Below are 27,542 nucleotides of genomic sequence, written 5' to 3' on the forward strand. Positions count from 1 at the left end.
TACACTACGGCCAATTTAGTTTATTCAATTTACCCGTACCGCATGTCTTTGGACTGTGGGGGAAATATTATATAAATATATACATAAATATAAATGGAAAAATATTAAATAAAATAGTTTACAATACATGCTTAATTTAAAATATAATAATAACGGTCTGTCAAAAAATAAGTTAATAAAATATTTGTAAATTAAATTTTCGCATAAAAGATTCATTGATTGGTTTCCTGATTTTGTAAACCTATGAGCTAAAGGATTTTATCAAATAAAATAATATTTATAATGCATGCAAAACATGTTTTACTTAATATATTACATTTATTATCACTTGTTTGACTATGTAAAATTATGAGCTAACAGGTGTAACAGAAGAATATAAATTAAACCATTTGACAAGTTTATATTTGGCCTACATTATCCAGAATAATATTCACAACTCATCATGACGAACAAAAAACAAAACAAAACAAAACAATGCAATATGAGATTCAGAAAAGCGGGTGATTAACATTGTTAATTCAAATTTCAATTGATTTTTTAATTTATCTTTTCATAGTCATCAGTGTACGGTCGCATCACTGGCATAAACAAAGCACTATATTTACATGAGCTGCACTAAAACTAAAACCCGTGGTTCAGCCTCTTGAATGCGTCCTCTGTCCTGGAGTGATGAAGTTTTCTGAACACATCATGTTGAGGACTCTTCTCTCTTCTCTCGCCCACAGATTTACACTTGATTAAGCACAACGTCCCTTTGCGGCGCGTATGCAGGACATCCCAGCCTCAGGCCACTGCACGGTCCATTTATTCCTCATGAACCACAACTGAGAGGACCTGCATAAAACATGACATTCTGACTCCAAAGTCCACCCCGGCCTTGCTCACTACAAGCCTTATTTGCAAAAGATGGATGCAAAAACACACAACTTGTATTTAATCATTCAGCAGTTGTTTTTTTTAAAACAAAATCAAACTAACAAAAGTGCCGTGTCAAGGCCTAATTAGTTAAAATTATTATTAAGACAATAGGATTGAGTCTTTTTTTATTATTTCCCAAGGGATGTTTAACAGAACTAGACATTTTCACAGTATTACCTAATATGTTTTTCTTATGGAGAAAGTCTTATTTCATTTAGTTTGGCAGGAATAAAAGCAGTTTTTACATTTTCTAAATGATTTTAGGTCAATATTATTAGCCCTCTTCATTTCAGTTGGAAGTCTGGGTGGTAAAGTATGCTTCTTTGGGGTATCTCCACACCATAACTCTCCCATATATGGAAAAGACAGTGAAGGTGGACTCATCAGTGAACAATATACAGTTTAAGTCACAATTATTAGCCCCATTTGAATTTTTTCTTTTTTTAAATATTTCCAAAATGATGTTTAACAGAGCAAGGAAATTTTCACAGTATGTCTGATAATATTTTTTCTTCTGGAGAAAGTCTTGTTTGTTTTATTTCGGCTAGAATAAAAGCAGTTTTTAATTTTTTCAAAACCATTTTAAGGTCAAAATTATTAGCCCCTTTAAGCTATATTTTTTTCGATACTCTACAGCAGTGTTTCCCAACCCTGTTCCTGGAGGCACACCAACAGTACATATTTTGGATGTCTCCCTTTTCTGACCCATTAACTTCAGGTGTTGGAGTCTCTTCTGATGTTATGATAAGCTGATTCAGGTGTGTTTGATTAGGGAGAGGTTGAAAATGTGTACTGTTGGTGTGCCTTCAGGAACAGGGTTGGGAAACACTGCTCTACAGAACAAACCATCGATGTACAATAACTTGCCTAATTACCCAAACCTGCCTAGTTAACCTAATTAACCTAGTTAAGCCTTTAAATGTCACTTTAAGCTGTATAGAAGTGTCTTGAAAATATTTAGTCAAATATTATTTACTGTCATCATGGCAAAGATAAAATAAATCAGTTATTAGAGATGAGTTATTAAAACTATTGTGTTTAGAAATGTGTTGAAAAAACTCTTCTTTCCGTTTAACAGAAATTGGGGAAAAATAAACAGGGGGCTATTAATTCAGGGGGGCTAATAATTCTGACTTCAACTGTATGTTTCGCATTGTTCACAGCCCAAGATTTTTGCTGCTGACACCATTGAAACTGACATTTGGCATTGGCACGAGTGACCAAAGGTTTAGCTATGGCAGCTTGGCTATGTCATTTTTTTCCCTGATGGTCTACTGAGCACCTAGCTTGCCTAGTTAAGTATTCAAATAGCACTTTGAGCTGAATATTAGTGTCTTGCAACATAACTAGCAAAATATTATTTACTATCATTATGACAAAAACAAAATAAACGTGTTACTAAAAATTAGAAATGAAAACTACTAATGATTTTTGTAAATGACACAGTATTTAACAGTAAATTGAAGTGTATTTTACTAGTTATGCAGCATATTACTGTATTTTAAAGTTGCATTGTGAAAAATACTATATATTTCACAGAAAAGATACACAATACTGTAAATGCATATACACTAAGATAGTGCTGTAAATGTGAATACAGTATTTTTGCTGTGAGTCATTTACAGTAAGTTACTGTAGATTCTATAGGTCATTCTTAACAATACACCATTAACAATTTTTGAAAATCACACAGTATTTAACTGTGATATGAGCTGTATTTTACTTCAGGTACAAGTTGTACTGTGAAAATTGCTGTATATTTTACAGTAAGGATATATAAGACTGTAAATGCATATGCAGCATGATAAATTGTGCTGTAAATAAATACAGTACTTTTTTACTGTAATTGATTCACAGTAAGTTACTGGCGAACTGCTACCATTAAGTTAATGTAGAATCTGCAGGAAATTGTTAACAGTGTATTATGTTTAAAATGTGTCGATAGAATCTTCTCTCCATTAAACAGAACTTAATAAAAATTTTACAGGAAGGCTTATAATGTATACATACAGGGGTGGTGTGTCCATAGAGGGACCTATAGGCCTCTTGATAGAACCTGAACCCCAAAGCTCCCTCTCAATCCCCTGGCCCCGGTCCCAACCCCAACTGGCAGCAATGAGCGCTGTTTGCCTAGAGCAGCATTTAAGCTTGCTCCGGCCCTGTGTATACATATATACTGTAAAACAAATCTTGCTCAAATCAACATTACATATCTCAACTTTCATATCTCAATCAAACTAACTAAAAGCAGTAAACTAAACTTTGTATAACTTTAAAAAGGAATCAAAACCTGATTAACTTGATAAAATAAGTTAACGCAACATAAAAATATGTGTTGTCTTGACTTTTTTGTAATTACTATTGTTATAGTAGAATTGCTCTATTTTTGCACATTTAAACATGTATTTTTATTTTGACAGTTGTTCATCATTAGCATAAATTACTGACTACAACAGAAAACATCCTGATTATCAAAAAGTAAATTGTGTAATAATATGCATTTTGTAATGTAATGTGTATTTATATAGTGCATTTATCATGTATGGCCATACAAAGGGCTTTACAATCATGAAATGGTCTCTCCACACCACCAATGTGCAACATCCAATTGGATGATGCAACAGCAGCCACAGGACAAAGGCGTCAGTGTGCTCACCACACAGCAGCAATTAGTGGAGTGGAGATTCAGTGGATGGGTATGACTGGGAGGCCATGATCGGTAAGGGTCAATGGAGGGAGTTTGGCCAAGATGCCAAAAATGTGCCTATACAGCTCTGAAAAAAGGAACCATTTCAGAGATATATTTGTTTCTCTGGATTTGCCATTAATGTGGACAAGTTCTGAGCATTTTTTATTTTATTTTTTATTTTGTGTAACACAGCATTGGGAAAAAATCTGAAAAAAATGCTCTGTATTTATGATTTAGTTGTGTTTTTGAGTAATTTATATAATTATATATTTTTTTAATAGTAATATAGTTTTTTATTTTATAATATCAGGTTTACAGATGTTCATATTAGTTTTATGTATGAGGACATCTCCAACTGAAATGGATTATTGAGTAGGGGCTGTGTTTTATTTTTGCGCTCTTCCTCTCATCTTTACCTGGCAGCAAACTAATGGATGGAGGGGCGTGGCTAAGCATATTTTCCCCAAACCATAATCAGATGCATTCTAATGATCAGATTTTTATTGAAGGTTACCAAAGCAGTTTTTTTCAGTGGATTAACTTTTGCGGATTAATTGTTTACTTCAAGACTAACAATGTGCGATATTAAAATCAAACATTGCACATTTAGATTTTATAGACCATCTTCAGTGATGATCTTCAACGTATTTCATGTTGTACATTTTTCATTTCTAAAGCTTCAGAGAATCCAAAAAGAGCCACATATTGCTAAATAATGTTATGATAGCTGTGTTAGCATTAAGTTATGATTGAATTGCCTCTTGTTACAGTTATGAAATAGTTTGACAACAAGCAGTGGGCCAATGACATGACCACATTGAAACGTTTTAACTTCAAACGAGTTAGAAAATTCATATATTTGATGGAATACCCCTGATTTTTAATCACATCAAGAGAAAACATTTATGATTTTGACAAGTTGTCATTTTCTGAATAAAGATAATTTTAAAAAATGCTTTAAATGACAATATATTTCTTTAACGTGGATGAAAATATCTGAAAACACTGACCTAATGACATCATGTTATCAGTAGATTATAAAATAAATCACAAATGAGCAATTTAGCTCAAAACATTTACCAATTAATGGGAAAACAAGAGAAATAGCAACCCTAAAATCAACTCTAAATTTTGTCCAGAGTTGTATTTAGCCCTGTTCAGATGAGACTATATTTCAACACTTCTGAAAATCTCCATTAAACTCCTTATTTAAATAAACATCTGATCATCTGGACAAAGAATTTGAGGTTTATTCAGCTGAAGGCATTTTGTTCTTAAATAACAGGCGCTGATTAAAATTACAGGCCTGGGATGTGGTAATATCTGCCCTTTGAGTTTGTAAATATATAATCAGATGGAGAGGTTTTGCATGAATGAATGAAGAATGAGTTTTGACAAGCTGCATGTATTCTTTTGCAAAAGTTTGAGAATACTTCATTCCTCATTGACTTTTTAGTGTCTGTTAGATTCAGGGCTGTTGGGATAAAAAAGGGTAGAAAAGTGTGTCTGTGTAAAATATATGTTCCTCAAGTTGTGAGGACCAAATTGCCACAATTGTAGGGTAAGGGTAGTAATACCAGTTAATTAAACTATTTATTAAGCTTTTTTAAGTCCCCATATGTAAAACTGCACATAAATCACACAGAATGAGGTTTTTTTGCATTGGTTTTAGTGGTAGGGTTGCGAAGGAGGAAAGAATATACATGCTGTACAGTATAAAAATCATTACGTCTATGGGAAGTCCTCATAATGAAAGCTATACAAGTGTGTGTACCAAATATAAGTAACTTTATGGGGACCAAGTGTTCTTAAATATAGTTACGCCAGTAATTTTAGTCCCCCTGAGGAAAATGAGAAGTTTTCCTAAAACATAAAAGCTCAATGTCCCCATAAGAACGGTGACAACAGTAGCCTAATTGTTGGCCTTATAGGACTATGCTTTGGATCCCATAAGGAAATTGAAGTATAAATCATACAAAACAAAGTATTTTGAAAACCTAAAACTGCAGTTTTCTGAGTTGAATTTAGATAAGATGACAAAAATACACTCTGCACATTATAAAGATTCGTAATTAATGGGAAGTCTTCCTAAAACATAAAAACTCAATGTCCCCATAAGAACAGTAGCTTAATTGTTGGCCTTATGGGGTTATGTTTTGGCTCCCATAAGGAAATTGAAGTATAAATCATACAGAATAGAGTATTTAGAAATTGTAAAACTGCAGTTTTTAGAGTTTACTTTAGGGATAAGATGTCAAAATGGGCACTGTACAGTATAAAAATCCTTAAATTAATGGGAAGTCTTCCTAAAACATAAAAACCCAATGTCCCCATAAGAATAGGAACAACAGTAGCCTAAATGTTGGGCTTATGGGGCTATTTTTTGGCTCCTGTAAGGAAGTTGGCTAATAAATCATACAGAATAAAGTATTTTCAAAATGTAAAACTTCAGAATGTTTTCTATAGGGGTTTCATTTAGGGGAATAAAGCATGAAACCCTAACATTTGTGTATGTGTGTGTGTGTGTGAGAGAGAGAGAGAGAGAGAGAGAGAGAGAGAGAGAGAGAGAGAGAGAGAGAGAGAGAGAGAGAGAGAGAGAGAGTGTGTATTGTTGGGTGAATGTGCCCTGCAGTGTCTGTCTGCTTCAGAATGTCGCTCCACTGTATTGCAAACCTCCAACAGCTGTCACAGTTTCCTCTCTCAGACTCTCTGCTATTACTAAAACGTGGCCTTTTGTGCTGATATATGCCTTTGCTCGTCCAATTAAAATCTTAACCTTCACCTTTAGAAGATGAGTGGAAACATTCATACAGACTGGTTATTAACCATATGAACAGACAGCCTCACTTCCACCGACAAATGACTGTGCAGCACCCCCCTGCGTCCATGATGTTACATCGCAATAGGTTGTGAAGTACTGTGTGTGCTTAAATGCGGGAATACGTAGCAAGCTGAATAGATTTAAAGGGTTAGTTCAAGCAAAAAAAAAAAAAAAAAGAAGAAAAAAAAAAAGAAAAGAAAATTCTCTCATGATTTACTCACGTTTTAATTGTTCCAAACCTGCTTGATACTCTTTCGGTTGAACACAAACACAAAGACTGACTTCCACAGTTCTTGTTTTTCCTACAAGGCTTAATTAAAAAGAAATCGTTTGCAGAAAAAACTCATAATGGTTTGAAACCACTCGAGACTAAATAGTGAGTATACTTTCATTTTTGGGTGAACCGACCTGTTTCCCAAGTATTCATTTGTCAAGATTGTAAAATGGCGGCAAAGAAAAACATGCTTTATCTGATGGACCTAAAAATGTACTGAAACTGTTCTCATTCACTGTATTTTTAATAAAGTATTGAGCCAGGTTAATGATTAATGTGAAATGTAGCAGTATTTGATTTGTATGCAACTAGGCTAATTATTTATTTAGATACTGATTTCTATCCTACTTAAAAAAAGTGTCATCTCAAGTAAGCCTATTTACAATTCTGTAGATGCTAATACTTTTCTATAATACACAGGTACTTGTGCCTAAACAGACATTGATAGTAATATGGCAAGCTGTTTTAATATTTAATTCATGATTTGGTAATATTAGCATTGTTATTCAATTTATACTTTAACTTTTCAGATTGGCTCATCGCTAGGGCCAGACAGAATCTGTGAAAAATTGTTGGTATTTCTGCAATTTTTTGTAAAAACTCTGTTGATTTATGCGGAATGAGTTTGGAAGTATCATAACTAAAAACGTAATATATTAAATGTAATGGAGGCCAGCTAGTGATGTGCAGGTAAACCTCACTCCTCTGACCTCAAAAGGTGCTTTAGCGACAGATGCTAGAAGCCATGGTCTTTAGCCTCCTTGTTAGAACAACCGACTCCCATACAAAGAATCACTGGTTCGATCCCAGCTCAGCGCAGGTTGGTTGCAGTAGGATCGGTGGGTTACACAAGAAGGCCCGTCCAGGATGGGAGTGAGGTTTTGGTGGGGGGGGGGGGGGGGGGGGGGGGGCGAGTGTAACGGAGTCCAGCTAGCAAAGTGCTGTGCAGGTAAACCTCACTCCTCTGACCTCAAAAGGTGCTCTAGTGACGGTCGCTAGAGGCCATGATCTATAGCCTCCTTGTTGGAGCAATTGACTCCCATACAAAAAATTACCGGTATGATCCTAGCTCAGAGCGGGTTGGGTGCAGTAGGACTGGTGGGTTACATATATATATAAAAAACTAGTTAATGTTTACAATGTAAATCCAATCAGATCTACTTATTTGGTAAACAAAGCAAGTCTCTCATAATATGGCTAAATAAATCTCTCATAATATGGCATAATATCTACTAAAAGGCCAAAAATATTACTTTACAAACTGTATTGTAAATAAATCAACTGAATATTTTCATATTTGACAATTATATTACTGAAATTAAATTAAAAACAAAATAAATAAACAATATATTGAGATCCAGGATGGGCTAAAAATCTGCGTGCACAGATTCCATGAGGGCCTACTCACCCCTAACTAGATAGTACTAATTACACCACTATACTTATTAAATAGACTACTGTTTTCTTTTTACTGTTATCATTTCTTTTGGGATATGACATGGAGATATCAATTATACATTGTGAATACATACCTCAAGATACCTGATACCTGAGTTTCTGAGTTGGAGAGGCCATATTACTGTAATATTGCTTAACATGTTCTTTGACTGAAATGTCTAAATCCTCTACAAGCAAATTATTGTTACATTTTATTATTTTTAGACAAATAATGAAAACACGGAATATGATAAGTTTGTAATCATAATTTCATACAAAGTCAGCAAATTTAGACATTGCTTCCTCAATATTCTCATTGGTTTTCTTCTTTTATGAATAAATTAAGGTCTATGGCAAACATAACTCGATTATATTTGCTCTACAATGTAAATCAGACACACCCATAAATAAGTGACGATTAGCAAATTGCTCTTCTGGGATTTGACATCACGATTGCAGCTCTCTAATGACCAATCACCAACAAGGGTCAGAACTATCTTTAGTTTTATCAAATTGGCTTAAATTATTAAAGATGCTTAATATCCTCTGATTGGACAGAACCACAGTGCACAATTTTCTGTGTACTGTCAACTGAAGGAAAAAAACAACAAATAGAAAACTTAGAATAGACGCTTCACATTGAATCTGCTTGTAATTGTGCTCTGCATTTGAAGAGTTCAGACATTTTCTAGTAAATTGTCTCAAGCTCTTGTGTGTAGGTTCAGTTATTTTACTTTTATTGTGATTAATGGATTCTTTTTATTGCCATTAATGTGAAAGAACTGAACATAAACAAAAGGGCATGACAAAAAAATGTATCATTTTAGAAGAAAATTTTAGACCGCTCTTTCAGAGGCCTTTGCATCCGAATTTGTCATTTTTAGATTTAATGCTGCTTAAAAATGTGAGCTCACGTTTGTTTCAATATTTCCATAGTAAAACCTGTTCTGTGTGAATTGCCTATATACACTCACCGGATACTTTATTAAGTACACCTGTCCAACTGTTTGTTAAGGCAAATTTCTAACCAGCCAATCACATGGCAGCAACTCAACTAGGCATGTAGACATGGTCAAGACGATCTGCTGCAGTTCAAACCGAGCATCGAAATGAAGAAGAAAGGTGATTTAAGTGACTTTGAACGTGGCATGGTTGTTGATGCCAGACGGGCTGGTCTGAATATTTCAGAAAATGATGATCTACTGGGATTTTCATGCACAACCATCTCTAGGGACTACAGAGAATGGTCCGAAAAAAGAAAACATCCATTGAGCAGCAGTTCTGTGGGCGCAAATGCCTTGTTGATGACAGAGGTCAGAGGAGAATGGCCAGACTGGTTCAAGCTGATAGAAAGACAACACTAACTCAAATAACCACTCGTTACAATCGAGGTATGCAGAAGAGCATCTCTGAAAACATCTAACCTTGAGGCGGATGGGCTACAGCAGCAGAAGACCACACCGGGTGCCACTCCTGTCAGCTAAGAACAGAAAACTGAGGCTACAATTGACACATGCTCTTCAAAATTGCACAATAGATGATTGAAAAAATGTTGGCTGGTCTGATGAGTCTCGATTTGGTAGGTTCAGAATTTGACATCAACAACATGAAAGCATGTATCCTTCCTGCCGTGTATCAACGGTTCAGGCTGGTGGTGGTGGTGTAATGGTGTGGGGTATATTTTCTTGGCACACTTTGGGCCTATTAGTACCAATTGAGCACCATGTCAATGCCACAGCCTACCTGAGTATTGTTGCTATACCATGTCCACTTTCAGCAGGATAACGCGCCATGTCATAAAGCGCGAATCATCTCAAACTGGTTTTTTGAACATGACATTGAGTTCACTGTGCTCAAATGGCCTCCACAGTCACCAGATCTCAATCCAATAGAGCACCTTTGGGATTTGGTGGAATGGGAGATTCGCATCATGGACGTGTGATGCTATCATGTCAATATGGAGCAAAATTTCTGAGGAATATTTCCAGTACCTTGTTGAACCTATGCCACGAAAGCAGTTCTGAAGGCAAAAATAAAACTTAATTGTTTTATGTTCAAAGCACTTAAATTTTAAAAACCCTAAGCTATGTTTATGGATTTGTGTTGGCACAGCATGAAGGAATTGTGTGAAATCCAGCATTTTAATAGCATTTTATAACTGTTAAAATAAGACAATATTTGACTGAAATACAACAGCTTGAAGATCTGTAATCTGAGTCTTCAAAAAACAGCAACTAAAATCTGCATTTAAATTTGGGTTTTGATATATTGATAGTAGGATGTTTACAAAATATCTCCATGGAACATGAGCTTTATCTAATATTGATTTTTTTTTATTAATCTTTAGCGATTTTCACAAACATACCCATACTGGCTTTGTGGTCCAGGGTCACATTTCAATGATCACACCATTCATAAGAATAATGTGACATTATTAACATCATTATTACATAAGAAACTCATGTTACGCAAGCTTTTACACTGGCATTAATGCCCTTTTTAATACCATATCATGATTTTATGCAGTATTATGAGCGCTGAATCTGCAACCTCTGCAAAACACTATTTGGACAACCGCATGTGGATTGCATCTGCCTTTTATCTACGCTTTCATTCATTTGGTATTTATCTCTCTCTCCCCTCTGTGCTAGCAAAAGAGGTTAGTTATGTAAATCTCCAGTGCTGCAGTCTGATAATGGCTGCCGTTTGCAGCACTACCCATCCATCTACCACCCCCATATACTAAAAAATCCTCCAAACATCCAGCATGTTGCTTTAAAATGTGTCCAAACTGCAGATATATGGGTAGTTGGAAAATAGGCAGTAAAAAGCCTTTTCTTTTTTGTAAAACACAATATTTTGAGGAATAAATTGTTATATATATGTAGTTTGATGTTTGATGTTTGAGAAAATATAATAACTTTATCAATACCTTCATCGTTTTTTACTAAACTGTACCTTAAATATGTAAAAAAAAACAGCCTGATCTCACGAGAAAACGTAAGTATTTTACGTTTTGACAGTTTAGTGGCTAATTCCTACGAATTCGTACGAGTTCAGTCGTACGAAATGGTACGATTTTAAAAAGGAGGCGTGGCACCTAACCCCACCCCTAAACCCAACCGTCATTGGAGGATGAGCAAATCGTACTAAATTGTACGAATTAGATCGTACGAATTAGCCACAAAAAAAAAAAAGTTACGAATTGCCGTGAGATTGTGTTGAAAAAAACATAACAAAACTAAATTCTTAATAATTTGCAAATAGCGTAAGTGATTTAACTTGATTACTGAAAACTGATCTTCATATAATGCTGTTTCTTTTATATGAAATTATGAATAATATTTTTTTCTTCATTACATGTCGGATTTTTTCAATAAATTGGGGTATCACACCAAAGGGCAACATAATGCAATAGTTTTATAGTGCACTGCAAAAAATGGTTTTCTTACTTAGATTTTTTGTCTTCTTTCTAATCCAAATATCTAAAAATTCTTATATCAAGAAGCATTTTCTAGACAAGCAAAACTTATTGTCTTGTTTTGAGAAATAATTTACCAATATTAAGTGAGTTTTTCCTTAAAACAAGCAAAATAATCTGCCAATGGGGTAAGCAAATAATCTTGTTTTTCCCTTTTGACATAAGATTATTTTGCTTACCCCATTGGCAGATTTTGCTTGTTTTAAAGAAAACCTCACTTAATTTTGGCACATTCTTTCTGAAAACAAGACAATATGTTTTGGTTGTCTAGAAAATTCTTCTTGATTTAAGAATTTTTAGATATTTGGACTAGAGATAAGAAAAAACTATTTTTTTTGCAGTCTACTTCCAAAAAAGTGAAATATGTGAACAATTCTGAGACACAAACCTAACATATGCTTGTTATGGGCTGCACAGAATGCTTCAATTACTTGATCTTGAATGGGTTCCTTCACTAATTAAAGTTTTCAGTGGAATTGCCATATTTAAAATGTTTTTTAGTGACCGAATGTAGCAAGTTCCTATGTTTTTAGCAATATATGTATGACTAAAATGATTGCCAACTGTAAAATTGGCAAAAAGTTGCAGTAGGTGATTGTCTTCAGAAATTCATATTCTAATATTAATGGTTAAAGTAAATGATCTAAGTGTATTTATATGTGTTTTTATATTCTGGGTAAGGCATTAGACTAAAAATGTTCGTCCAATTAAATAGTGTCCAGTCAACATTTCGCATAACTCTGATAAGTAGCCCAAACTGTCTGTCGAATGCAGATTTGAACTACTGCACACCCGTTTATATGCAGATCCACTGTTTGTGCATACAAGTGCTGCGTGTTCATGTGCGAGAGAGAGAGAGAGAGAGAGAGAGAGAGAGAGGTAAAAACAAATGCTGAATCAAAACCTTTTAAAAAATCCTGAGTCAATGTTGGAGTTAATTTTGCACGCTGGAGGAAGGACGACACCATGGCTGAAGTATTTCTTTTAGACATGTAATGTTATGATTTAAAACTATTTTAGCTTCACACAAAACTGATCTGATGTAGATGTTACAAATGGGTTATATGCACAGAAGTGTTGTTCAGCCAATGAAATCTTCCGGCGATAGATTGATGTGACTATTTTCAGTTTCATAAGGTACCTTTACAGCATCGATAATGTAAATTATATTTATTTAAACAACAAAACATAAGTAAATAGCACTATTCCGCCTAGCCTGCTTTACTGAGGTGAAGTTGGTTTTACAGTCACATCACATTGGTTCACTTTTGTACAATGACAATCTGTGACACGCTCCCTATATTGTTTACCATGCTTCTCTGAATATTCGGTCAGAATTAGCATGTAAGTATGGCTTAGTAATAAGTGTAATTCCTGCACGCCGCCGGCCAAGCACTAGTAGCTTAAGCACAACACATGAGAGAGGGTTCTGCTGGCGTGCGCTCGAGTTTTAGGAGGTGTGGCTTTTGACGGCAGGGGAGGAACAGTGTTTCAGATATTTATGCTAACCGGTTAGCATTGTGGCAGATCACCTACTGCACCTTTAAGCTTGGGGTATTTATTAATAATTTTACCATTTTCTTTTTAAGAATAGTTAGTGGTTCAGTCTGCTGTGGCAACCCTGATAAATAAAAGACTAAAGGCTGATCTATACTTCTGTGTCAATGCTCCAGCGCAGCCTGCACATGGTTATGTAAAGCCAAATGGGTCAAATTGCACCTATTACGAAACACGTGTCATCCTTAAAACGTCAGTATTTTTAATCCGTTTTTAAGACGAAAAGTCTTAAATGGCGAAAATACCGGTGTTATGAGGATGACATGTGTTTGGTAATAGGTGCAATTTGACTCATTTGGCTTTCCATACTAGCTCTGTGATTGGTCGGCTTGGTAGCACTGACGAGTGTGGGCGGAGGTGAGAGCCGCGCAAGCCTAATAAAGCGAGTGTTTACAAGTGTGGAGCCTCAAGAAGGAGATCTAGATGGAAACTGTTGATTTGTGTTTACCTTATGATTAAAGTTGTTGCACGTCCGCCGATTCCCCCCTCAAAATGAGCGAATTTGACCTACTTGTACATTAAGGTAGCGTTTAGAAAAAACAAAACACCAGCGAAGAAACTCGGCACAGAGGAACATAAACACCTACTGCCAGCTAGTGTTTCAGAAGTGTTATTGCAGAGGAACATAAACAGCGTGCAGAAGTAAGTGCATTGCATGCGCCGTTGGTCACGCCAATCACTCGATGCAGAAGTATAAACCTAGCCGAAGGAAAATTAATTGAACGATAAGTTTTTAGAACAAGAGGTCAATGGAGGTCAAAGAAATATATAACCAGTTCCTGCATTTTAAATGATGACAATACCAATTATATACATTTTTTTGTTGTGTTTGAGAAAGTGAAAATGCAAGGTCACGTCACCAACCCTCAGTAGAAAACTGATACAGATCTCGTTTTTATATGCACCCGCCGTTCATTTGCATCCATACAAAACACCCCGTCGACTCGCGCTACTTTTAAGCACATTTAAATACAAGCACGACCACAAAGAAAAGCAATATTAAATTGAATTCTTTATTAAATCGACAGAATCACTCATCCATTGCAAAGTGAGTCCATGGCACACAATTCGGAAAACATGGAAGTAGGAACGCTGTCATAAAATTGATCGGCAACTCCAAAAAGTTTCACAACGATATAAAATGTCACTTCTCACGAAACTTGTCTCAAAACGGCCTGTCGTCTTACAAAAGGAATGTACCAATATCGATGCGACAACCACGAAAGCTCTGCTAACAAGCAGCACGACAAAGCACAAAAGTTGAACCAATAGCACACATTAACAGCCATAACATTGTTGTTGTTTTTTTCCAAAAACAGTAAGCGTCGTGTCTCTCTTTAGTTTCAGTTACAAAGCGATTGATAACGCGTTTCGATTCAATTCGAAAAAAGAAATCAAGGTTAGGAAAGAGTAAAGTGGAAAGCAGGCTGATTTGATGTGCTCATATACTTTCCATCCGACCCTGACTCTTTGTGGCAGCAAAATACGTGCCACTATAGTGCGTTTAATGGAGGTCAGTTTACACAAAAGCTGGTTCAGTTCACTTCGCATAACATCTCTGCCATATATCCACGTAGCTTTACAGCAAATGTCAAATCTCTTGTCTCTGCAGCATGTGCCAGTTTTACGACTGTTTAGCTTAGCTTCCGTAAGCCTAACCTCGGTAAAAATGTACAGACCAAACAATCTACTGTGCTTCCTATACAATCCCACCTGGTTTTAGAGACCAGACGTGGCAAAAAAACAAAAACAAAGTGCATTTCCATGTGCGATTGACTGTCAGGTGTAATGACACTGATTATAATGTGACCCTGCGGCTAAATTGTAAAATCTACGCGAGGGCTTCGTCTCAAGCACAGTTCAACAGCAGGTTTTTGCTATGGTTAAGACTCGAGGAGGTCTGTAAACACTGATAATGTACAATAGTGAAGGTACATCAAAGTCTCTACTGAAGCAGTGCCAGGAGGGAAAGTGAGAGTAAAGGTACGTATACTGTACTACAGGAAGAGAGCGACGTTCTCTCCAAACTCTTGTCTTTCCCTTTGCACTCGATTCGTTCTGTTGATACAATGGAAATCTTTGACCCTTTGCTTCTTGCTGCTCCTCTTCAGCGGCCGGGGGTGAAGATGTAGTCCAGAGCCTGTCTTTCAGCTGCGGCCACGTTTGGATGCCACAGGTCCACCATAAATACCGCTCTCGGGCCGTCTTCTGCAGAACCTGAGCACACATTGAAAGAATCTGTGATGTAAATTACAATTTCTTACAAGATTCCATGCATAGTTGCTTGTGTTTTGTTTCGAAGCTGCCATTGCCCAGCAGACACACAGTGTTTTAAGACATTTATATTAGGTTAGATTTAAGTCAGCAGCATCTAAGGACAATGTTATTTTGACGTCCAATAATGACAATGTAAGAATGGGTTTTAACCACAGCGGTTTGAACTGTAGTTCTGCCGAGTGACTAAAAAGTTACCAGGATGATGGTAAAAACTGTACATTTCTAGACAAACCATTCTTCTGCAATCTTATACCGAAAACGGAAATAAGGGCAGTATTAATAGCTAAAAATGTGGGAGAGCGTTGTTATTACGTGATTGTATTGTATTACAATATGGAGCAATTAAGCGTTGATGTTAAATCAAAAGTAATTCACAAATACTTAAAAATGAGATGATTTCATGACAATAACTTCCTATGGTTACAACTGAATTAGTGATAATGATAAAATATGAAATGATAAAAACATATGATTATAATTATACCCAGCTTAAATGTACAAATAAAGTGACCTGAAAGAGAGAGACAAGGGAGGGAGAGACAAAGAGAGTAAGTAGGCCTCAAAGACAGCCTAAGAGCAATAGAGCCAGAGGAGATACACTCCAGAACAGGAGAGAAGCAGAGCAGGAAAGCGCAGAGAAGGAAAAGAGACAGGGCAAAGTTTACCAACTATTTGTCGCTTTCTTAACCATGTGACCAAAGCCCAAATACTGAGACATTCAACCAATCAATACTGACCAATCAACATGTGACCACATCATAACCCCCCAACCCCTAATCTCTCGCTCTCATCAACATGTTTAAATACCTGTGCTTTATGACAATAAAAAATCTGTTTAAGTCCTCATGTATGAGATTTAAGGTTTGGGACTCTGCTGAAGTCTGTTCTGACTTGACGACATTCGCTATGTTTTTTTTGACGTGTGACTCGCATTGACAGGTGAAAATCCGATCTACCTGCTTACACTGCAGACACGAGGGCACAGGTCCGATTCATATCGGATAAATTTCCACACATGAACAAGGCCTGAATCTGATTTGAGTAAATCGGAATCCATATCCGATCTGTGCCACATGGAAGAAAAAAAAATCGGAATTGAGTTACTTGAACAGTGCAGTGTAAATGCGGCCTTAGACTCTCACAACGCTGATATTTTGTTGATTTTAGGTTGTGTTGGTCGAGCCAACATCTTAAACCAACATCATATTGACGTCAAACACTGACATTTATTTGTCTGGTTTGGCATCCAAAATCGAACGTCTAATAGACATCATACTGCGAACGTTCACACAACGTCAAGCTGTAACATCAATAAACATTCATATTTTGTTGTTTTTAGGTTGTGTTGGAAAGTAACCAAAATGAAATGTCTGTCCGACGTTGGACATTGACGTCAGCCTGACGTTGGGTTATGACGTCAATCTGATTTTCATTTTTCAAACAAAATGCTCCACGACGTTGGGCTAATTGGTTAATAGTATTAATTGGTTAATTGTAGGGATTGTTTGGGTGGACTAAACTCCATTAATTATACAAGTTTCCTTTAAACAAATTAACGGATTAATTTTATGAATTATATCCACTTGTTAAGTCGTGACGTATGAAATTTCTGGGTCCAAGCCGCTACTCATTTGAATGGAGTATATATTCGTTTATGACCACTTTTTAGTCATATCACACATTAAAGGGGATTTCTTATAAAATCATGGTGTACACAACAGTATTACATCACTTTGTAAACGTTTATCATTACCATTTGATGAGTCTTCCAATACAGTTTTATTGAGCGCTTGAACCCGGAATCCGCTTCGCTTGACGTCACGCATAACAAGAAGATACCAAAAAATACCCTATAAAAATTAATAAATAAGCACCTGCCAAAAAATCAGGTTAGATTAATCATTGCCTAATTGTCATGGCTGTAGGAATTAGGCAACTTTTTCATGACAATGATGCAGCCAAAAAAAATTTCACGCCACAACAACATTTTTCAAACAATCCGCATTTAAACCTATGCGCTAAATGTGCTGAAAACGCTGTATTAGGTATGCCAGGCCATGATGTGGTAGGGGTGGGCAGTGAGAGACTTGAAATACAGTGAAATACTGAAACAATCAAAGCTAATTTGTCAAGGCTTTGAAACATTTGACATTAGTCTCTACAGTGATATAGTGGTCATTTTCAAGTCTTGCTCTGAAATAGCCTCGCCAAAGAAACAGTTAAGCAAATTTGATTTAGGGGAGTGGATTATAGTATTCCTGACTGGAATGCAGTTACTTTGGATTTAAATTCAGGGTGAAGCAATTTTAGTTTTTTAAAATTTGGGTTTTTATTGCTTAGTTCTGGTAATATGCTGTGTTCTAACATCGGTCTGTCATCTGAATGAACTCTTTGAGATTAAATGTGTTATTTTGGTCATGAAAAAGTCAAGTGGCATTTTTATTTTTGCCTTATTTATGGTAGGACAGTATACACTACCTGACAAAAGCCAATCCAAGTTTTAGGAACAACAAATAAAACTTGACTTCTAGTTGATCATTTGGTATCAGAAGTGGCTCATATGAAAATCAAAGGCCTCTAGATTACGTTTATTTTACCAAAATAAAAGATGACCATGCCTTGATATTTAATTAGGACAGTAAGATCTGACTTTGTTAAGACAAATGTCTTGTAACTTAACAGAAATTATGTTCAGTATGAAATATAAAGTGCAGTGAAAAATGATTAATATTGTGTCTGACTCCCATGAGCTTGGAGGACTGCATCCATACATCTCTGCAATGACTCAAATAACTTTATTAATAAGTCATCTGGAATGGCAAAGAAAGCGTTCTTGCAGGACTCCCAGAGTTCATCAAGATTTTTCGGATTCATCTTCAATGCCTCCTCCTTCATTTTACCCCAGACATGTTCAATAGTGTTCATTTCTGGTGACCAGGCTGGCCAATCCTGGATCACCTTGACCTTCTTTGCTTTGATGTGGAGGCTGAAGTATGAGAAGGAGCGCTATCCTGCTGAAGAATTTACCCTCCCCTGTGGTTGTCCTGTGTAATGGGCAGCACAAATGTCTTGATACCTCAGGCTGTTGATGTTGCCATCCACTCTGCAGATCTCTCGCATGCCCCCTTCTTGAATGTAACCCCAAATCATGATTTTCCTTCACCAAACTTGACTGATTTCTCTGAGAATCTTGGGTCCATACGGGTTCCAATAGGTCTTCTGCAGTATTTGTGATGATTGGGATGCAGTTCAACAGATGATTCATCTGAAAAATCTACCTTCGGCCACTTTTCCAAATGATCAACTAGAAGTCAAGTTATTATTTGTTGCTCTTACAACTGGGATCGACAACAAGACTTTTGTCAGCTAGAGTACAGTATATGACAGAATGAGTAGTTTGAGAGAAAGAAGACGATGGGATCAGGGAAAGGCCTTGAAGCCACTGCCAAGCATTGGCCACAAAAGGCTATATTAGCAATATGAACTTCTCTTTTCATTCATCCTGCTTTTACAGGGAATTTGGTGGTCACCCAAACATTTTAATTTGATGTTAATTTACTCTTATTCACATATAAACATCAATCTCTTTCAGGTCCATTCAAGACTTACAGAGGATTTTAGCTAAAACTGTAGAACTTGTTTTGCTTTATAAAACCTCAATGTATTGTCAGGAGTCACGGGTTACCTGTTTTTGGTTTTTAACTTTCCTATTGCTGCTACTGGGATTCATTGATTCACTGAAGACCACAGTTTTAGCTAAAATCTTTCATGTTAAACTGAATAAGTCTGGCCTGAGGGTAAGCAAATTAACAGCAAAACCTTATTGTAGTAAATAATGTAAATGCGTGTAAATAATGATAATAAATTATAATAAATGTATGTAAATGATGACATAATTTCTTTTTGTAATGAACTATCACTTTAAAGGCTTTTTCCCCCACGCCACATGTAAGTTGTCATCGTTTACATACCCTCATACAAGTTTAAAGCCAGACCTATTGTCCTATCAGAGAGGTATATCGTTTATCTATCAGGGTAATCTATCAAATCAGAGAGGTTTCTATCATTCTGTTGCAAGTCTGTTCATCCAAACCTAATTCATTATGACATTACATACATACATACATACATACACACACACACACATATATATATATATATACACTTTTTAATTATTGCCTTTGATAAGTTTTGCTTTATTTTTGCTGCAGGCATATGCAAGGGGTTGTTTTTCTAAAAAAGTCCATCTTTTTGCAGTTATTCCTGTCATTTTGTATTTAACTATTATTCATTATGTATTTAAATAGTACATTTTATTGCCATTTTATCTACTAATCTGGGGTGCGTTTCCCAAAAACATCGTTAGCCAACTAAGGTCGCAAGTTGTGTCGTTACAAACATAGTTAGTTGATTTGCCACTTCCCAAAACCATCGCTCCAACAAACATTCACAAACTACGTTGCAAACTTGTGCACTTGCAACCACACCTCTGGAGCTGTAGTTAGAAACATAGTTCCTGGTTGTGTTCTATTCCCACTTATCCCCCCTAAGCCTTTTAACATTTACACATGGAATGATTAAACATAAAAAAGCATTAAAGTCGTCTCTCTTAGGTGTAATTTGCTTTCAAAGTAAATTAGTTCAATTCAGTGAACAGTTCAGTTTTAGCGATCTTCAAGTTTACATTTGTGCTCCCTTCGCAGTGCACTTTGAAAACACTGATGTCATTTTGAACACAGCCTCATGACGAAAGCTATAGGTGAACTATTTAAAAGCGGAATTTATGTTATGTCTCCAAAGCTTGGGGAAAAAAAAACATAGCATACGTTTCTGCTTTTAATTTATAGTGGGTTATTTATTAAGGATCTGTACAGTATATGACATGGGCCTGTTGGTTAGAAAATTTCTGCAATGGTTTGCATGTGTCAAATTGTAAAAGTTAACTTTTCAAAAAAATTCTATATAAATAAACAATATCCCACTTAATAATAATAATAATCATCATCATTATTATTATTATTATTAAAGTAGGATTTTTTTAATTTCCTTAATAAATAGCCTCATTATTTATTTATTTATATGATTTATATATGATATTAGAATACGTGTTAGCTTTTGTAAGTGGTTTTATGGATATGCAATATTCTCAATAATATTTGTAAAGAAAACAAGGCCCTATATCTTCCATTTACATATATTTCAATTAATATGGAAAACGAGTGCATGTTTTAAGCAAAACTAATGTTGGATTTTTTATTTTTATGTGTGTGCGTGTAAAACAATATAATTTGCACAAAGACATGATGGGGTTCTTCTCTAAAGAAGTTGTTACTCCACCCCGTTTAGAGCCCCCTGTTTATGGGTGTTTTACGTTATAACTAACGTGGTTCAAACGATGGATCTGCGACAGAAAAACTACAGGTTGAGAAACACTCGTCACTACATCATTCTTTCCTTCTCATACTTCTGTCTCCACATTAAAGTTCCTGAAAGCAAAGAAGGTCAAGGTGCTCTAGGATTGGCCAGCCCAATCACCAGATTTCAACATTATTGAGCATGTCTGGGCATAAGATGAAGGAGGAGACATTGAATATGAATCCAAAGAATCTTGATGAACTCTGGGAGTCCTGCGAGAACGCTTTCTTTGCCATTCCAGACGACTTTAATAAGTGATTTGAGTCATTGCAGAGATGTATGGATGCAGTCCTCCAAGTTCATGGAAGACATACACAATATTAATTCTTTTTCCACTGCAACGTGACTTTGTATTCCATACTGTACATTATTTCTGTGAAATGACATAACTTTTGTCTTAGCAAAGTCAGACTTTACTGTCCTAATTTAATCATTAAAAATCAAGGCATGATTATGTTTTATTTTGCTAAAATAAATGTATTCTAGAGGCCTTTTCCTTTCATATAAGCCACTTCTGATACCAAATGATCAACTAGAAGTCAAGTTATTAGTTGTTGTTCCTGAAACTTGGATAGGCAACAAGACTTGTCAGGTACTGTACAGTAAATTACTAGACAGTACAGAATCAAGAAATTCCTTTTAAAAATACTATAAACCTTTATTTTTCAAATGTATTTGGTTTTTCAAATAAAAAAATGTATAAAACAAACCTTTATATGTTTAAACTAGATAATGTAAGATCATATATAGTTTGATAGGGATTGTATCAGACAGACGGCTGCCTAAGATGTCAGCAGCACTGAATGTTTTTTTCTTCTGCATTAAAAATTCATATCGGCTGACCACCACTGCACTCTTTATTTTGTATTAAAGGTCCGTGCGCTGCTATCTACTACATTTATGCAATGCATTGTTTGTCTTTCTCACCATCATGAAATGCAGTGTGAAGAAAAGAGTCATCGAACAGCAGGCAGCTTCCCTCAGACCAGCACTGCGGCTCTCCACCGACTACCAGCTCACAACCAGAGGGCACCTTCAGTCCTGCACACACACACACACACACACACACACACACACACACACACACAATGACTATACCTTAAACGGACTCAGAGACTGCATCACAGTGGTATAAAACGCACAATACCTGTCAGATGTTTGGGAAAATTTGATGCAAACGTTTGCGCCTGAAAATCTGTCTTATAGAAAATAAAAATTGTCTCTACATTAGTTTCCTTGTTAACTTATTTATTTATTTATTTATTTGTTTGTTTATTTATTTGTTTATTTATTTATTTATACTAAAGTTACAGTATTCAAAATGTGTCCAGTATAAATATAAATTACTTATGTAATGTTTAAAATAACCTGAAATATTTATTGATTTGTTAATACACAAAAAATTGGGTTTAAGTTTAAAAAATCTTTCATTAATGCAGTTTTTTATTTGCCTATTTACTTGAACATGCAGTAATAATTATTCTAATGTTATGAAATATGATTACAGCTCTTCTCTATTTTAATACATTTTAAAATGCAATATTAATAAGATGGCAAACAGAATTGTTCTGCAGCCATACTCCAGTCTTCAGTGTCACTTGATATGCTGATTTTCTGCTTGAAATATCTTCCATTTTTGATGTAAAAAAAAACATTTCTAGAGGATTTTCATGACTAGAAATCTATATTATATGCATCCTATTTGAGTTCTTCTAAAATATGATGACAAATGTGATCCTTGATCACAAAACCAGTCATAAGTGTTTATTTTTGGACATTTAGATTCATACATCATCTGAAAGCTGAAAAAAAATAAGCTTTCCATTGACATGTTTGGTCTAAAAATGGCTATTTGATACAACTCCATACAAACTTGATACAATATCTATAATCTGATAGTTCAAAAAATCTAAATATTGAGAAAATCACACCCGCTTCGAATGTTATCACTCGATTGAATGGGCTTATCAGTGGTTATATGGGCCAGTAGGAGTCTTCTGTGTAAACTGGTAGGCTCAGAAGGCTTTTATTATCCATCCATTTGGTTAATCAGCTATAATAATAGAGAAGACTAAAGATCCAGATCTGTGTTTACATTACTGTGATGGTTGGGGTAGGGGTAGACGTTAATAAAATAGAATTAATGGGAAATTTAATAAATAATATAAATAATTCTGGGCAACGCAGTGGCGCAGTAGGTAGTGCTGTCGCCTCACAGCAAGAAGGTCGCTAATTTGAGCCTCGGCTGGGTCAGTTGGCGTTTCTGTGTGGAGTTTGCATGTTCTCCCTGCGTTCGCGTGGGTTTCTTCCGGGTGCTCCGGTTTCCCCCACAGTCCAAAGACATGCGGTACAGGTGAATTCGGTAGGCTAAACTGTCCGTAGTGTATGTGTGTGAATGAGTGTGTATGAATGTTTCCCAGAGATAGGTTGCAGCTGGAAGGGCATCCGCTGCGTAAAAGATGTGCTGGATAGGTTGGTGGTTCATTCCTCTGTGGCGACCCCTGATTAATAAAGGGACTAAGCCGAAAAGAAAATGAATGAATGAATGAATTATAAATCATTCTCGTTAATCATTCTCGTCAGCCGCAGCTGTATGTGATCAATAGCTGATTAACCATGTGGAGGGATGATAACAGCCTTCTGAGCATACCAGTATGTGCAGAAGGCCCCTACTGGTCCATATCTATCAGCTGATAACCACTAATAATGCTCATTCAATCAAGTGATAACATTTGAATCGGTTGGAAAATCACCTTTAAAGTTGTCCAAATTCCTTTATAGCTATGCATATTACTGAACTGTGCTTAGATTGATTTACCTAACAAAATGTCTCCATGTAAGATGATCTTTACTTAATACCCTATTGATTTTTGGCATAAAATAAAAAAATACTAACTTTGACCCACGCAATATATTTATTTGGCTTTTCCCAAAAACACGCAAGATTAACGACGAATAGATGAGCCCAAACTTCTGACTGGTAGTGTTTGTATATTTCAATCCATTAACCTCTTACCAAGGTGGCAGCGCAGGCGTACATTAGTGGGGCCGTAGTGTTCAGTGATGGTGGATCCTGGAATTAGCACTGAGAAGCAGGCATTTCCAAACACATTATTGGCAATAAAAGTACGGAGCTGCCCAAGAACCCTCCATGTACGTGGACACCTCCTGGCATTCAGCACCATTGGAGTACCCTGGTTTACCAGATAGAAGGTCCACCACTGGCCACGGGGCGTACTGTTGACCTTCCAGCCAGGTGGAAGCGAAGAGCCGGTCCGACTGGATGGCAGCCGGTAGACACCTTCAAACTCAGCCAGAAGTGCAGGGAAACTTCTCTCCAGGAGCTCCACGTCATGCTTCTGCGCTTCCCGTGAGAAGAAAGGAGCTGAGGGAAGGTCTGGCAAGAAGAAAACCTCAGGTTTCTGGATGGACGGACGGCTGCAGAGTAAATAACGGCCTTGTTCGCGTACGCCCTTGTGCACGCGGCCCATGCCAGCCCAGGTGTAGCGCTTGGCATACTCCTGCAGGCTGTGGTAGAGCCGCTGGTTCAGGCCTTCACCGGGTTTGGTGCACCGGAAGCACTCTGATGACTGGCAGTAGGCAAACCCATTGAGTTCTTCATCGCTGACTCCACCTCCTCCAACCCCACTGATCTGCCGGAGTTTGGAGGAGCCTCCACGGGAGGAGAGCTCTGAGGCCAGAACGCCACCAGGTAAAGCGCCAACACGCGGTTCAGGGCTAAAACCACCACGGAGAGATGGGCTGGTGTGTTCACATCCCACACGATAGCAGTACCAGATAAACAGAAGGGCTAGACAAAGAGCAGTGCCTAGAGCGCTGGACTCACACTCTCGCACCGACTGCATGCCACCTGCCACCCATTCCCTCATCCGCTCTAAAGACCACTCCATCCCTACATACGAACATAGATTCACGCGCTAGCTCAGATACACACGCTCAGACAGACATGTAGATTTGATCGAGGGTGCTCTAATTGGTTGCGCATTGAAGAGCTTGATTTGCTATTTCAGCCCAGCAACACCGCCTTCGCTTCGTGTTCTTGCTTCATTTTCCTGCTTCATCAAGAAGCTTTTTATGCAATCGGTTTAATTCGTGTTTAAATCACGTGACTGCTGCTTTGGTTTCAGTGCTTTTGGAAATGTTGACAGTGTGCCGCTGAGAAATGCTTCAGCTGCTCCTCGCCTCCTGATCCCAACCAACAGAGACACAGTGAGCCTGAGGGCACCTGGGAGAAAGAAAGAGAGAGAGAAAAAAACAGATATAAAAGGACATTTTGTGATAAAGTGCAGCAGAGAGTATCTGTGCATAGACACTGCCGTCAAGCCAAACTGCATCACACCTGCCTTGATGGCCCGGGTTGACCACATGATCATTTCTATATACCACCCACCCACACACATTCCGGCTACTTCACCAACCCCCTCCCCACCTTCACTCACAGACCGACCAGCATCCTGATAGAGACCGCAGCACAAAGACAGGAATGGCATCTGAAATTCAGTCTTTGCAACACCTCCGCACTGCACTTTTCTAAAAACCATGAGTCATGAGAGAATTCCAAGCCATATTCCTGCATTAAAAGCATTCAGGCAACTCAACATAAACCTGCAGGAACACATTTGAGCCTAATTGGCCGACACAAAGACAACAGGGAATTGTTGCATCGCTGTTGCATTAGGATCCTTCAGATGGAATGCGCCCTGACAGGATAGTAGAGATGCTTGATAAAACAAACGTAGGGTATATCACACGCGTTATAACGCGGCGGCTGTCAACAGACAGATTGAGAGAGGGAGTAACAGCAGGGGAATGCGAGCAATAATATAAGAACAAAGAAAATGAAAACCCTTTAACATAACAATTTAAATAAATAAATCTAACATGCAAGAAATAACGAATCAATGCGCAAATGACGCTCATTCAATAGCATATTTACCGAGAGCTTCGCGGCACTTCTGGTCTGTCGGATTTGCAGCGACTGTTCCGCCCGGCGTTTGCAGGCTCTCCTGCCTCTACACTTGCCTCTCAGACACCTCCCTGTCGATGTGTTTCATTGCAGTTTCTAGTCCTGCCCTTCTGTCCGTAAAGCGCTGTCAGGCGACGTCCATAATGCCGAACGCAACCGGGCAGAAAACAACATGACAGACGTTCTGCGTCTCATCATTGAAATCTGGGCGTTTATATAACCAAGACGCATAACTGACTGATTGCTTGCTCAAACCATGACACATGATTAGTTATCGGGTTAATATCAAAACTGCTACTTGTAACGAAACTATCAACAATTAATAGTATTATTATTAGGCCTAATAATAATTGATATTAATACTTTTTTTAGTCGAGCCACAGAGCTTACTTATTATGCATGCAGGTATAGCAGAGGGATTCAATGGGGATTCGATCTTCTGTATGCTTTCACAATAAATAAATAAATAAAATATAGCATGATGAATAAATAAACAAATAAATAAATAAATAAAATATAGCATGATGAATAAATAAATAGATAAATAAAATATTGCATGATGAATAAATAGATAAATAAATAAATAAATAAAATATATCATGATAAATAAATAAATAAAATATAGCATGATGAATAAATAAATAAATAAATAAAATGTAGCATGATGAATAAATAAATAAAATGTAGCATGATGAATAAATAAATAAATAAATAAAATATAGCATGATGAATAAATAAATAAATAAATAAAATGTAGCATGATGAATAAATAAATAAATAAATAAATAAAATATAGCATGATGAATAAATAAATAAATAAAATAAAGCATGATAAATAAATAAATAAATAAATAAAATATAGCATGATGAATAAATAAATAAATAAAATATAGCATGATGAATAAATAAACAAATAAATAAATAAAATATAGCATGATGAATAAATAAACAAATAAATAAATAAATAAAATATAGCATGATGAATGAATAAATAAATAAATAAAATATAGCATGATAAATAAATAAATAAAATATAGCATGATGAATAAATAAATAAGTAAATAAATAAAATATAGCATGATGAATAAATAAATAAATAAATAAAATATAGCATGATAAATAAATAAATAAATAAATAAATAAATAAATAAATAAATAAATAAATAAATAAACAAACAAATAAATAAATAAAGGATACGTTACAAATAAGAATCTGTGAAGTTAACATCGTTTACAAATGGTGTTTTTATTTTATTGAATCTTTTTTTTGTGCTAAAAGGGTATTATTGTTATTAAAGCTTCAAACCTAAAGATTCAAAACAGAGTGCTGTATGACAGGAAAACAAGTCTAAACCTACCAAAACCCATTCTCTTTCATATTAACTTTAAACAAGACAGCGATAAATTTACACAACAGTGATGTGTTAAAAAATTTAATGCGTTTTTGTTGTAAAGTAGGGGGACAGCAGGGATGAAAGTAACATTATTCATAAAAACCTAATTTTAAACAATAAAGATTTTAGCAGAAATATATTTTTGCTGTGGTCACTAACTCACAAGAGTGCTCTATCAAAATCAGGGGTTATTTTGTATCAATGTAGAACAACTCCAATATAACTTCACTTTAAACAAAAGTTGCACATTGTTATTTCGACCACATCAGCAGTGATGAAAGTAACTCAGGGG

General features: G+C 36.2%; 1 protein-coding gene across 1 annotated transcript; it reads right to left on the minus strand.

The window, feature by feature from the left end:
- Nucleotides 1-14,176: 14,176 nt before the first annotated feature.
- asphd2 (aspartate beta-hydroxylase domain containing 2) lies at nucleotides 14,177-26,053 on the minus strand. The gene is made up of 4 exons (XM_056463351.1): nucleotides 25,827-26,053; nucleotides 23,886-25,115; nucleotides 21,797-21,910; nucleotides 14,177-15,394 (listed from the first exon to the last, which is right to left on the minus strand). The coding sequence occupies exons 2-4, from the start codon at nucleotides 24,778-24,780 to the stop codon at nucleotides 15,285-15,287; spliced, it is 1,119 nt and encodes a 372-aa protein (XP_056319326.1). The 5' UTR covers nucleotides 24,781-25,115; nucleotides 25,827-26,053; the 3' UTR covers nucleotides 14,177-15,284.
- Between the last annotated feature and the right edge of the window lie 1,489 nt (nucleotides 26,054-27,542).

Source organism: Danio aesculapii, chromosome 8 (genome assembly GCF_903798145.1).
Source record: "Danio aesculapii chromosome 8, fDanAes4.1, whole genome shotgun sequence".
NCBI classification, from domain to species: domain Eukaryota; kingdom Metazoa; phylum Chordata; class Actinopteri; order Cypriniformes; family Danionidae; genus Danio; species Danio aesculapii.

Excerpts from the sequence above, each read along its gene's own strand:
- asphd2 (XM_056463351.1), bottom strand. The coding sequence starts at position 24,780 with ATGGAGTGGTCTTTAGAGCGGATGAGGGAATGGGTGGCAGGTGGCATG. Across the intron at positions 21,911-23,885 it reads ACGCCTGCGCTGCCACCTTG|GACTGAAGGTGCCCTCTGGT; the intron begins GTAAGAGGTTAA and ends GTGTGTGTGCAG. Across the intron at positions 15,395-21,796 it reads TCACACTGCATTTCATGATG|GTTCTGCAGAAGACGGCCCG; the intron begins GTGAGAAAGACA and ends ATGTGTGCTCAG.